Source organism: Dipteris shenzhenensis, chromosome 19 (genome assembly GCF_047967505.1).
Source record: "Dipteris shenzhenensis isolate YYH24624 ecotype China chromosome 19, Dip_SZ_1.0, whole genome shotgun sequence".
Taxonomy (NCBI): Eukaryota; Viridiplantae; Streptophyta; class Polypodiopsida; order Gleicheniales; family Dipteridaceae; genus Dipteris; species Dipteris shenzhenensis.
The window spans coordinates 19,790,824-19,803,380 of record NC_141614.1 but is presented as its reverse complement, the minus strand read 5'-3'; the positions used below and the strand labels follow the sequence as shown (position 1 = coordinate 19,803,380).

The window sequence follows — 12,557 nt, the reverse complement described above, 5'->3', positions numbered from 1 at the left end:
TCTGATGGCTGCCCACGTTAGATTCTCTCCAGTGTGTATACAACCTCATCCCGACGAACATTTCTACTGTTCTTTTCCACATGGAGAGATGCAAGAGTGAATGAGTCACTTTGGGACTTCACCCACTTGATGGTTGCTTGCGTTAGATTCTATCCAATGTGTATATAGTCTCATCCCGGTGGACATTTCTACTGTTCTTTTCCACGTAGAGAGATGTAAGAGTGCATGAGTCACTTTGGGACTTCACCCACCTGATGGTTGTCCGCGTTAGATTCTCTCCAATCTCATTCCGACGGACATTTCTACAATTCTTGTCCACATAGAGAGACGCGAGAGTGCATGAATCACTTTGGGACTTCACCCACTTGATGGCTGCCAGTGTTAGATTCTCTCCAATGTGTATATAGTCTCATCCCAATGAACATTTCTACTGTTTTTTTACACATAGAGAGACGCGAGAGTTCATCAGTCGCTTTGAGACTTCGCCCACCTAATGGCTGCCCGCCTTAGATTCGCTCTAATGTGTATATAGTCTCATCCTGGTAGACATTTCTGCTATTCTTTTCCATGATTTGAGTGGGTGAAGTCTCAAAGTGACTCATGGACTCTCTCTTTTGTCTACGTGGAAAGGACCACCTTTCATGGACCCATAACTGTTATTAGCACTGCCTTGCAAAGGCAGTGCTCTACTGGGAGTTTTTCAAAACAGTGTCTTCCCAATAGATTTTGGACACCTCATGCCTTGTTCACTACTTTCTATTCTAGTCTCTCTCCCTCTCTCCCCTCCCCCAATCAACTCTCTCTCTCTCTCTACCCTCCCCCACTCAACTCATCAGCATTATCTTTAACCTATTAACCATGGACACCCAAAAAAAAAAGAGAGGACACGTAGCAGCTTGGAGGAGAAGAGCCTACCACGTGTCACAAAGAAGGAGCTCTTGGATGGAGGCTTGGAGGGGGAGGAGGTAGAAAGACAAGAGGCAGCTTTAGGGGCAAGGAGGAGATAGAAGATCGATGGAATGGAGGAGATGGAAGCCAAAATTTGAGAATCCAATCCAAGTATGCAAGGTGAATTGATTAGCGATTTAAGAATCAAAGATCCACCGAGTGGTTGAGGATGGTGATGCATCTTTGCCTGTGCAAAGCACGGGTTCAGTACTCGTCCTCCTCTATTGATATACTCCAATGCTCCATAAAAGCTAAAAATTTTGAAATAATGAAGACAATGCTATCTAGCACATCATGTGCACTCTTTTTTTTCACTCACACATCCACACACACACACACACTTAGGGACACACACACACACACAATTTGCACATCGCTTTGCATTTGCAAGGAGTTGCATTATAGCACTCAAGCTTTCCAATGGTTCTACACACATGCTTCCATTGGAGGGGCTGCAAAGTAATCATCCATTCATCATCAAGATCGTCGCTCGTCAGGAGTATAGGCAAAACCAGCTGAAACGGATTCCTGGTCACTATCACCACCGGCAGAATGGTCACCCTGTCACCATCAGCCTGGTCATGTCACCATCAACCTGCTCGAAACCTCCCTTGACGGACGGAAAAGTACCAAGGTCGACCTGGAGGCGACCGGCTTTCCAGGTCGACCGGCCGTAGCCAGTCGCCTGCAGGCCTCCTTAAGTACTTTCCCTGGGACCTTCACGATCATTTGCATTTAGCAGAACCTAAGCAGTGCTCACGAGTATTTGTACTCGCTTGTTTAGAGACGCCTGCCTCCTCTCCTCTCACTTTCAGCCTACAACCTTCACATTCACCGACGGCTTGCCCTAATTAGGATCATGAGGAATCTCAAAAGGAGGACATGGTCATTCATCTATCTCTTGGCAGGCTTCCTCTTGCTTGCAACTGCAGGTAACGTATGCAACGCCTTTGTTTCCCAGCTCATTTCAGTTTGCAAATCTGCCATAAATTTGCGCAGGTTATCAATACAGCTGGATGAGAGACGTTCTCCAAAGTTTTCTCTGCTCATCGAATCTGAGCAATGACATAGCAAGCGGATGGAGCAGTTTTTGCAAAACTTGAACCTCAGTTGAATCCCATTTACACTTGCTTTACGTTACAGAACGGCTTCCACCTTTGAGTTACACACTGAGCAAATGGGGTCACCAACCCAGGAAACTATTAACAGACAAATTGACTCCAGCCTAGAGATGCATGTGTGATTATGACGCGGCGGTTTAACTGACTTACATTCAGACATGCTCCTTGAAATCTCCTGGAACCTCGACACCAACAAATAAATTCCATACTCAAGCGTTAATGGATAGTTTTGATGTCAAGCCTCATTGAATTACATGTATCATCATGCACCTAATTCTTGTTGCACATTGATCTTTCTCCAACAATTTTGATGTGTATGAGTTTACGATATTCTTTTGGACAGCTGAGAAAGCAAGGCAGCTGGTGGGAGAAGAGGCTTCATCACAAAGTGGGAAGTTTACGTGGATGAACTGCTTTGACATGTGGACTGGATCATTGGCGTGCATCGCAAAAGGAGGAGCTAAATCTTATGTATACAATATACGAGCAGGCCATATTGCAAGAGCAAGGCAGAAGTCTTTTGAGATTTCCTATGCTAATGCTTTGGCTGAGGGAAAGAGCATTAAAGTTGCAGAAAAAGAGGCAAATTTTGCTGGAAATAAAGCTGAAAAGCTAGCTTCAAGAAAAGCACGTCGTCTATTAGGGCCGATATCAGCGGCTGGATGGGACATGTTTGAGGCAATTTACTTTGGGGGGAGTCTATTGGAGGCAGCTTTTAGAGGTGTGGGAACAATAGGTGGTACATATTTAGGAGGTTTAGAAGGAGAGAGAAATTTTGGGCGTTTAGGCTACCTTGTTGGAAGCCACATTGGGAGTTGGATTGGAGGCAGGGTTGGGCTTATGGCCTATGACATTTCCATTGGTATACATTTCCTCGTCTTAGAGTATATTGTGGGAACAGGATCTGATGTATCCAGTGAAGTCACAGAGTTTTAGTTGATCTTGTCATAGGTTAGCCATACTCCCTTAACCAATCCTCGAGTGCACAAGATGGTGCGATCCGGTGAAATCACAGATGCATTGCACTACTTGCTTATTTTCAGCAAGAGGGAATATGTGTCAATTATTAATAACCCACTGCTAAGGTGCTCGAGCAGTTTGCAAGTTTTGGTAATCTAATTGTTCACGCCACAAAGTAAAGATGTATATGATACGAAACTTGACCATAAAAGGTTTTGTGGGTTGTAGCAATATGTGAACTTATTAGGGAAAGCTCTTTGGGATCAGAGATTACGAGTTGTAAAAGCAGTGCAATGATGTTGGCATCTTATACATAAAGGGATTCCAGTTGACAAGTTGGATTTTCTTATTTTGTGACAATCATCATCGGAAATTACATAGGATCATGTCTCAGTTTCCGTTTGTACCTCTTATTGTATTTAAAAGAGAATGTCCAGACCTCCTTAATGTAAGAGGTATTGGTTCCTATCCATGTCTGTAATTCTGAATCTCCAGTTAGCTTGATTGCAGTAACTGCATGTTTGGAGCATGTACTGGAAGATCAGGCTGGACTCTTTGCATCCTTTTGGTGGATGTTACCAAGCCTTCTTAATCTCTTTCAATGGATACGACATAATGGAATATTGTGATTTTTCTTTGTTGATATTTATCATGTATAGTGATAAAACCCTTCGAGGTAGGATGGACTTATTAGTTCCCTCCTTAGTACTGCTCTTTGTCAAGTAATAAGGTCTGCAGTGTATGGTATTGCACACATAAAATGGCACAATGGCCCTGGCAGGCTACGTGTGCAGAGTCATCCTCTAACAATCCCAAAGAGCGTCTGTAATAAAAAAATGATGTCATATATGGGCTTGTGGGCCCTTTCCCCTCTGAATCCCTCGGTGCCTTTGGTAGGCACAGTTTGAGAGGACAAATATTCCCCTACAGTAGTGCCTTGTATCCGAGCAGGCTGGTCTGCTGTGACTGCCTGCACTCTGGGATACTCATCTATTGGCATTACTGCAGTGGCTGTACGCCTTGCATGCATTGTGCAGTTGCCGCATATGCACTTGCAATAATCCCATATACTATCCAGAATGAAAGAAATATGGGCTTATGGTCCTTTCTCCCTTTCAACCTGTGGTGCTTTTTGCTGGCATGCTTCGGATGTGATCAGTTGGCTGGGCAGGTATCCATCCACAACTGTGGGAACAGTGCTCAGGTGAGCTGCAAATCTCCAGCCTATGCTAGGCTAATACCTGCAAAAGTATGAGGCAAATCCCTCTCACTAGATCAGGGGCACGGCTGACTCACGTGACAATGGCAGTTGTTCGTCATAGGGCCATAGCTAGGAGACCACGGCCGGCCAACACATACCAACACCATCAGCGCTCTATCACAGGCTTTATGCCACCGCAGCCTCATACCTCTTAGACTCGATGTCTCCGCCAGCTTCTAGATGAGCATCGCAGTGTCGCCAGCCACCATCCTCTCCATGAGCTCAGAGATTTCTCTTTATGTATTGGTATCATTATGATTATGGCTCTTTTGTGTTTGTCATGGGTGTCAATGCCCACTTAAAGGCTCCACCCTTTCAGCTCATTGTACTAGGTCTTTTCAGTCTTATAGACCCTTCGGTCTTTCGAAGACTTTTAATGAACTGTGTGCGCGCGCGTGTGTGTATGCTGCCACTGTTGGCTTCTGTGGGGTAGAATGAGTGGAGGGAATGTCCTAGCAGACTGGAGGGCCAACCAGCCAAACAGCAGACCGACCAGCCAACCATACGACCGACACGTGTCCATCCTATGCCCAACCCTAGGTCGGGTTTCACCTGACTAGACTGCTGACCTAGCATCTGCTTCCTGCCAGCCCCTACCCCTCCCTTCTGCCCACGACAAAAAATTGCTGCTACAACGGCCTCTTCATTCCAATATATGTCTGAGTCTGTCCTAGATCTGCTGCCACCAGTTGTCACATTGATCTTCCAACACCCCCTCGCAATGACTCGCTGTGGGCCACGCCCATGCTTCATATGAGGTTCTAATTGGTCTCTTCTCTTGGAAACTTATTGAACACATCCTATAGGCTGTCGGAAGTTAGACCATACCTTAGCTACACGATATCGTTGATGATAAACTTGCTTATGAAGTGGTAATCGACTTTGATATGCTTTGTCTGTGTATGAAACATAGGGTTCTTGGCAATCAATGTACAATTCCGATCGTTGCATATAATCACCAAGAACATCCACATTCCACAAAACCCACCTAAGTCCCAACGACTTGCAAGCTGCATACATGAAGATACGGACCGTTGATTGTTTCATACTGAACCGTTGGTTGGTGATAGATGATCGAAGCATTTTTTTGCTTGGATGCTTGCTTGGGAGACACAAAAATGAAATTGTAAGTCTTCACAAGCAGTTGTAGCTTAAATGAAGAGAATGTGGACTACGTTTTGATCAGCCTTCTCCTTTAGTGCTAGCCTTTGTCACGGCTGAGTTTGCCCTTTACCTTCGGAGTGTCGGCAGAAACTCAATACGAAGACCTTTGTATAAATGGATGCTCAAGTATGTGTTATTAGGAAAAATTAGAGCTCATTTTGGGGGCTTTTAGCCTAGAAGGAAAATAGCCCTCCACCAATCAAATGAGGGCTAACGTAATGTTGAAAAATTTAGAAAAAGACAAAAAAAAGAAATACCGTCGATTTTGCATTCAATAAAAATACTTGATCTACTTTATTATATTTGACATACAGCACAGAATTTGAGATTTTTTACATCATCTGCGCGTTCGCAATATGCCAAAGCCCTCGGAAGGACTTTTGAAACGTCGAAAACGGGCACCTGGAGGTCCGAAAAAGGCCAAAAAGGCCACAAAGGCATGGAATATCACTTGTGTCAACTTGTGAAATCGCATTTAATTGCACAAGTGGTTTTTCAGGCCTCCGGGTGCCCGTTTTTGGAGTTTCAAAAGTCCTTTTGAGGGCTTCGGACGCACTGGTGATGTCAAAAATCCCAAATTCTGCACCGTATGTCAATGGGATTATGTCATATTTTATTGTTTTAGAGAAAAGAAAAATGGAGAAATCATGAATTTCTCTGAAGGCCCAAAATGAGCTCTCTGCGGTGGTGATGTAAAAAATCTCAAATTTTGCACCATATGTCAATGGGATTATGTCAGATTTTATTGTTTTAAAGGAAAGAAAAATAGAGAAATCATGAATTTCTCTGAAGGCCCAAAATGAGCTCTCTTTTTTCCTAATGGGGTGTGTGGATTTTATGTGTGAGAATATATTTATACTATGGTCTACACCTAGTGTTGGGTGGTGATGACATCAATGGGGATGCCATCGTAGCTACTTCCTGTTATACGTGATGGAATTTATGGTTTCAACTTGTGACTTAGGAGATTGAACTTATGGTTTCAACTATCAGTTTATGGTTTCAACTTGCATTTTTAGAGGATGAGTTTGGGCATGTTCCTTGATTCATCTAGATATATATATACATGATACCTGAAGCTAACACAAAACCAAAACCGGTTGTCAAGTGTGGTGTGCCAATTACTTGCCCAGTTTGAATCACACAATCCTCCTAGCACCACACTTGTGCTGTACGGGATTTCGTATGTCTGTGTACCCTTAAAGTCCTTGAGCACTTGTTACCGTGATTCTCTTTGTGTCTTGAAGAGAGCAATCGAGAATCCGAACTGCAAAATAACCATCTAGTCAAGTTAGATAAAGCAAACTTCCAACCAATAGTCTATAATTTCCAACATCCACCAACTACGAAGTGTCCTTCTTACTCATCATGAACGTGACCTCAATTGATGTCACGGCTTCCTTATAATCCCCCATATGTAACCACTTCATAATCCGATAACAATACTTTTTTTGTGAAATGAAGATATCGTGCTCTCTCTCCTCGCCTTCTATCCCAAAGAAATAATAGAGAAGTCCTAAGTTAGTCATATGAAACTCTTGCATCAAGAACCCTTTGACCTAGACAATCTTTTCCTTGTAATCACCTGTAATAATCAAATCATGAATGTACAAGATTACAATCATCTATTTGTCCTCCTTTGAAAAGAGATTTCTTTGTCATCTAGCTAATAGAGAGTAAGTTCTTATAGAGAATAGGCACATAGAGTACATTTGACACCACCTTCTGGACTCTTGAGTTTGAATGTGCCGGTTTGATTGCTTTGAACTAGCTCTTCTTGTTTGGTATCTGTCATGAGGTTGATAGTCTGTTAGCATAGCAACATTCTTGGTTCTCAATCACTGAATGTGGGAAGAGATGCTCAATGACAACAAATAACTATATCGTTGTCACATTGGATGAGTAACACTTTGTCTCTTCCTTAGGCTTGCCTTCTCCTTTTTCTAGTTTACCTTCTTTTCCTACAATCCTTGGCAAAATGACCAAATTTCTTGTAGTAGAAACATTTCTTCTTGTCTCCATTGTCTTCACACGTCTCGCCCTTGAAAGTGCTTTTGGACTTGCAATTGTCAAGATTGTCCTTGTCCTTTCCTTTTGCTAGAAAGGCCTTGTCACTATTCCTTTTGAGTAGCTTCTCGTGGGCTTCTTTCTACAAAAATAAGAGCCCAAGTTCTTCAAATGTAAGTGGCTTCATCCATTGTCCAGCTGTTATGGTTGTCACTAACCCTTTGAAACTCTTGGGAAGCGTCCCTAGAACATCGACATGGCTAACTAGCTGGAGTACACCTTATGACCAATTGTTGCTAAATGATCTCTCACAATTTTCACTTTCCTAAGATGGTCATGGACCTAACCCCCACCCTCCATCCACATGGTGAATAATAGATTCTAGAGGGATAGGGTCTTTGACAAATTGCTGTCTTTACAAATCCTTCAGAATGGCCCATGCCTCATTAGGATGTATCTACATTCTACATGTGTCGACAATGCTTTGGCATCTTTGTCTTCCCCCTCTTTGACTTCATCTAGATCTACTTCTATTATCACCTTCCTTGAATCATCCCTAACATCCTCGGGCTTAAGATCCATTCCCATCTTCACCCTTGCTTCATTGGCTCCATATATAATTGGTCCCATCAGATGCTTCCTTGTTCATCAAGTTAGGGATAGGCATGGGAGAAGCCATCACTTCTTAAATATCAGGAACAAAAATGTGATGCACTGGAAGATCCAAAGATCATGTGCACCTGTCTTGAATTGGAGTCTCCTTTGAACTTAGAGGGACACCTTCCTTCATTTGATCATGAGAGTTTAGAAACAAAGGCTCTGAAACTTCAACCTCAACCGCAACAGCGGACAGATTAGAAATTATGTAATGATATAGATATAAGAGTTCTCAACCTTGATGTACAAATGATAGAGGGAAACAACACCTTATGTATTTACATGCCAATCGTTTCTTATTGATCTTATCATCCTCCTCTAGGCTAATCAAACCCCTCGACGTATGCTTTTTTCAAAGCCTTTTGTCAGTCATTTCAGCAAACACTTTTTGGAAGGATATCTAACTCTAGTGGATATCTCAAATGGGTCCTTTCAGTTATACACTTCCGTCATAGACAACTTTCTTGCTTTTTAAATATTATATTAATCCAACATTTTTTGCATGGTATCTTTGTGTTATATGGGGTAGAGATATTTATTAGCTCATGCATATGTTTGTTTGGTTTCACGTATCCTATAACACATCCATTTAGCCTCTTTGTCCATCCATGTACAAAATGGTGAGATCAATGGCAATATGATAGCGTGTAAAATAATAGACTCCATGAATCTTTTCAAGAAATATGTCCACCTTTTAGAAACTACCTCTCCGATGGGCATCTCATTTACAAGGTGTATTGGTAATGCTCCTATATATCAAAGAAGGTTGGAAGCAATCATTTGTTTGTCAAGCATAGGACCTCTTCTCACTATAGTTTCATCTTTAGGAAATTTGCTAGATCTATCTCTTTTAAGGCTATCCATGTGCTTGGTAATCATTAAATTAAGACTATCCACGTGCTTGGCAGTAGTTGTGTACTTAGTAAAATTTAGACTTTCATGTAGGCATACTAAAAGAAAAGGGCAGTAGAATCTAGTATTGTAGGGAAGAAGGTAGCTTGCAAATTTCTTAATCTAAGAAAAAATTTGCCTTGACTTCAAAGAAAATTATTCCAAGTGTTCTTTGGAGTCTTGCTATGCAATAAACTGCACATGTTGTAAAATGGGTTGAATTTCTACATGATTCAAAGGAAAGAATACTATCACGCACAATGCAAACAATTTTTGAGTCTTACTACTAAAGCATGTAGACTAAATGCCTCATATATGTATCATAAAACATACAGTTATGATAGAACTATACAATACACCTATTTGTGCCAATCATGTGTTTAAAGACCACAAATTCTTGCTACTATAAATGCACACCTCAAGGAAGCACCATATCCTTTAAAGGTTGGCAAATACCATCCAGACACTCTCCTTTATCATTTCAAGCCCTCTCAAAATATAGATCAACAACACCAATAAAAATTTCAAAGAAATTTTGATATTGCAAACATGACAATAATTCCATTTAAATCTGCATATGCACACACTATTGACGTCAAGTTAAAGATTACAGACTTGCACCATGAATAGTCCCCTCATCAATGCCAATGCCAAGTCAACATAGACATTGGCAATGCAACTAGCATCCATGATCAGTTCAACATGTGTATGAACACTTTCAAATACAAAGGGATGTTAGAACATGAGTACAAATAGAAAGGGATGTTAAACCATGAATACCTTAGACCTATACTGTGCCTAAACTAATCTAAGGTGGATGAATCCTAAGTAGACATTAGACCCAAGTAAGGTTAGACTCATGTTCGGTTACAAGATTGAGACTTGTACTCATAGAGAGACTAGAGAACTTGCATATGTTATTGCATGAAGTGACCTCTTAAATAAAGCATCCTTGCGCATGTGATAGCATGCTCTTGCTTCCAATCTTCTACTTATACCTTTCCCTATGGAGTGCCTAAGGCACCTATCTCTCAACACTCTCCGATGGTGCCTTGATGGATAGGATATACAAGGTGGTTAGATGTGAGTTACAAAAGATCCATCACCCTCCATCAAATGTAACATGCTACTTGAGATTGTAGAGTGTGGTATTACAATATGTCATCATCTCCCCTTAGTGCCAACATAGCTACTTAGGTAGTAAGATGTGACTTGAGATAACAAAATTTAGGCCTACTCATTTGGTGACCCTGCTACACATTCAAGGGCAAAGATGGTCAGGTTTGTACTTGAAGCTCTTAGAACATTTTGTCATCCTATTCACCTCTTGCTTGATAAATACTCCTTTGTTCTAGCTTCATGCTTCTTCTTTCTGCTTTGTTGATGTCTTTGTCCTGGTTCTTGTGGGCTGCTTCTTGGTGTCATCATCTCCCCTTAGTGCCAACATAGCTACTTAGGTAGTAAGATGTGAGTTAAGATAACAAATTTAGGTCTACTCATTTGGTGACCCTATTACACATTTAGGGGCAAAGATGCAAGCTCTTAGAACATTTTGTCGCTCATGTTTTGCTTGATGACGACTCCTTAGTTTTGACTTCATGCTTCTTCTTTCCCCTTTGTTGATGTCTTCGTCCTAGTTCCTGTGGGCTACTTCTTGGCTCTTGCTATTGCTCTATCTTTAGTCTTAGCTTTTTGGTAGCTCCTTTGATGTGAACTTAATGCTCCTTGTTGCATGATGGTTTGTACTTTGTCTCCTTATGTGCCTTTGATGTATTAACTGTGGATACCATGCTTTTGAGCATGGTTATCTCATGCCCTTATGCTTTAGACATGTTTAGACTTGATGTGTGCTTATAACATGTATGCTTACCCATGTATCCATATGTGAGGTGCTTTGCCTAGTGTCTCCCTTCCCCATTGAATCTCTCAATAGATAAGGTGCTTACCACTATTTGCAAAGGTCCTACCAATTTAATTACTTAATATTAATAGTGTCTAATTGCGTACAATTATGTTGATGTGATAAGTACGTAGAGCTAAAAAACGTGATCACTTTTTCCTTTAAGGGTACCTGTGAATTACAAGAAGGGTCAAAATGATGATGTGGCACTCAGGTGCATATGCAAAGTGTGTGCCTATGAAAGGGTGTGCTTATGAATTACATATGTGACATGGTAGGTATGTGCACATGTTGAATGCAAAGTGTGCTTAGCCAAGGGTGTGTGCTTGTGTACCACACGACATTATTGACGTGGAACTATGCTATGTGCATGTGGTAATGCTAAGGTGTTACTTTTCTATGTGCATGTGGCAATGATAAGGTGGCACCTTATCCTACCATGTGTATGCCACATGTCAATCCTATGTGCACCCTGTCTAATTGCCACATGTATTTGTCACATGGCCTTATCTTGTACCAAGTGGCATCATCTTCTCTAGAGACTGATGGAGGAGATGTGATGCTGAGGATGCTGCTCCCCTTAGATAGCAAATTCATCTTTGAGCAGTGAAGGGCATTTCTGTGGATGATAGTAGTAAAACACATTTTTTAAAATTGAGCTCCATAGTTGAATGTTAAATGTTCGATACAATATTGCAAGTTTTAGAACTATCCTTGAAATTATGCTTAACAATTGAATAGCATTGTAAATGGGAATGAAAGCCTTTGGTATTGATGGTAGCAATCAATACATTGCTTATAGTTATGTTTGACAATTTTATGGCAATGAAAGGCAACAAACTCACTTCCTTTTGGACCAATTTTGTTTTTAAATTCCTTTTTGGTTCCAAAAGTTCTCTTTTGGGGCCTCAAGGGGGACCAAAAATGGCTTATATATATACTCGGTAAAAAAAAGTGATTATATTACTTTAGAACATTTTGTACATCATTAGAGATCAACCATACTAGTAGTGCTGATCAAATTAGCACTTCCTCTCTTATAACCATAGAAACAAAAACATAGAAAGGAGAGTCCTCAAAAAAGATTGAGAGGAGCTTCTCAAAATTGGAAGGAGAAGCTAGAAGTTTCCTCTTCAGAGTCACTGGTGTGTAGTGAATTTGAAGCAACAGCAGCAGTAGTATCAGCAAAATGACCAGGAGCAACAACAACACCCTAAGAAGGGTCAATGGACATATCCTCCAAATCCTGCCCTGAAATAGGTAACACTGCAACAAGTCCCTCATTCTGATGAGAAAGGGAAGAATGTAGCTGAGTATAGAAGCTAGCATAAGGAACTTGAGTGCAAGATCCAGGAGAAGCAAAAGGTAGCTGAGTTGAAGTGTCCACATCCATAGAGGGGGATTGGTTGAAGAGGCTAACCATAGGAGAATAGAGAGAGGGGCCAGCGACATCTGAGGGGCATTGAAGATGAGTAGCAACAGAGGTTGATGGGGGGTAAGAAGCTCTGTGAACTAGTACCAATAGCAAGAGGGGTCTGTGCACCTACAGTAATAGTAGTGGAAGGAAACTTGGCTGAGGAGCCAGCCAAATCAAAAGGAGCCTGAAGGGGCACATCAAAAGATTGTGAGGAAGGTCCAGGAGGAGAAG

General features: G+C 41.4%; 1 protein-coding gene across 1 annotated transcript; it reads left to right on the top strand.

Moving 5' to 3' along the window:
- The first annotated feature begins 1,660 nt into the window (after nucleotides 1-1,660).
- On the top strand, nucleotides 1,661-3,534 carry LOC147890190 (uncharacterized). Its single transcript, XM_087390777.1, has 2 exons — nucleotides 1,661-1,880; nucleotides 2,413-3,534. Exons 1-2 carry the CDS (start codon nucleotides 1,808-1,810, stop codon nucleotides 3,003-3,005), a joined length of 666 nt encoding a protein of 221 aa, XP_087246903.1. The 5' UTR covers nucleotides 1,661-1,807; the 3' UTR covers nucleotides 3,006-3,534.
- Nucleotides 3,535-12,557: the final 9,023 nt, after the last annotated feature.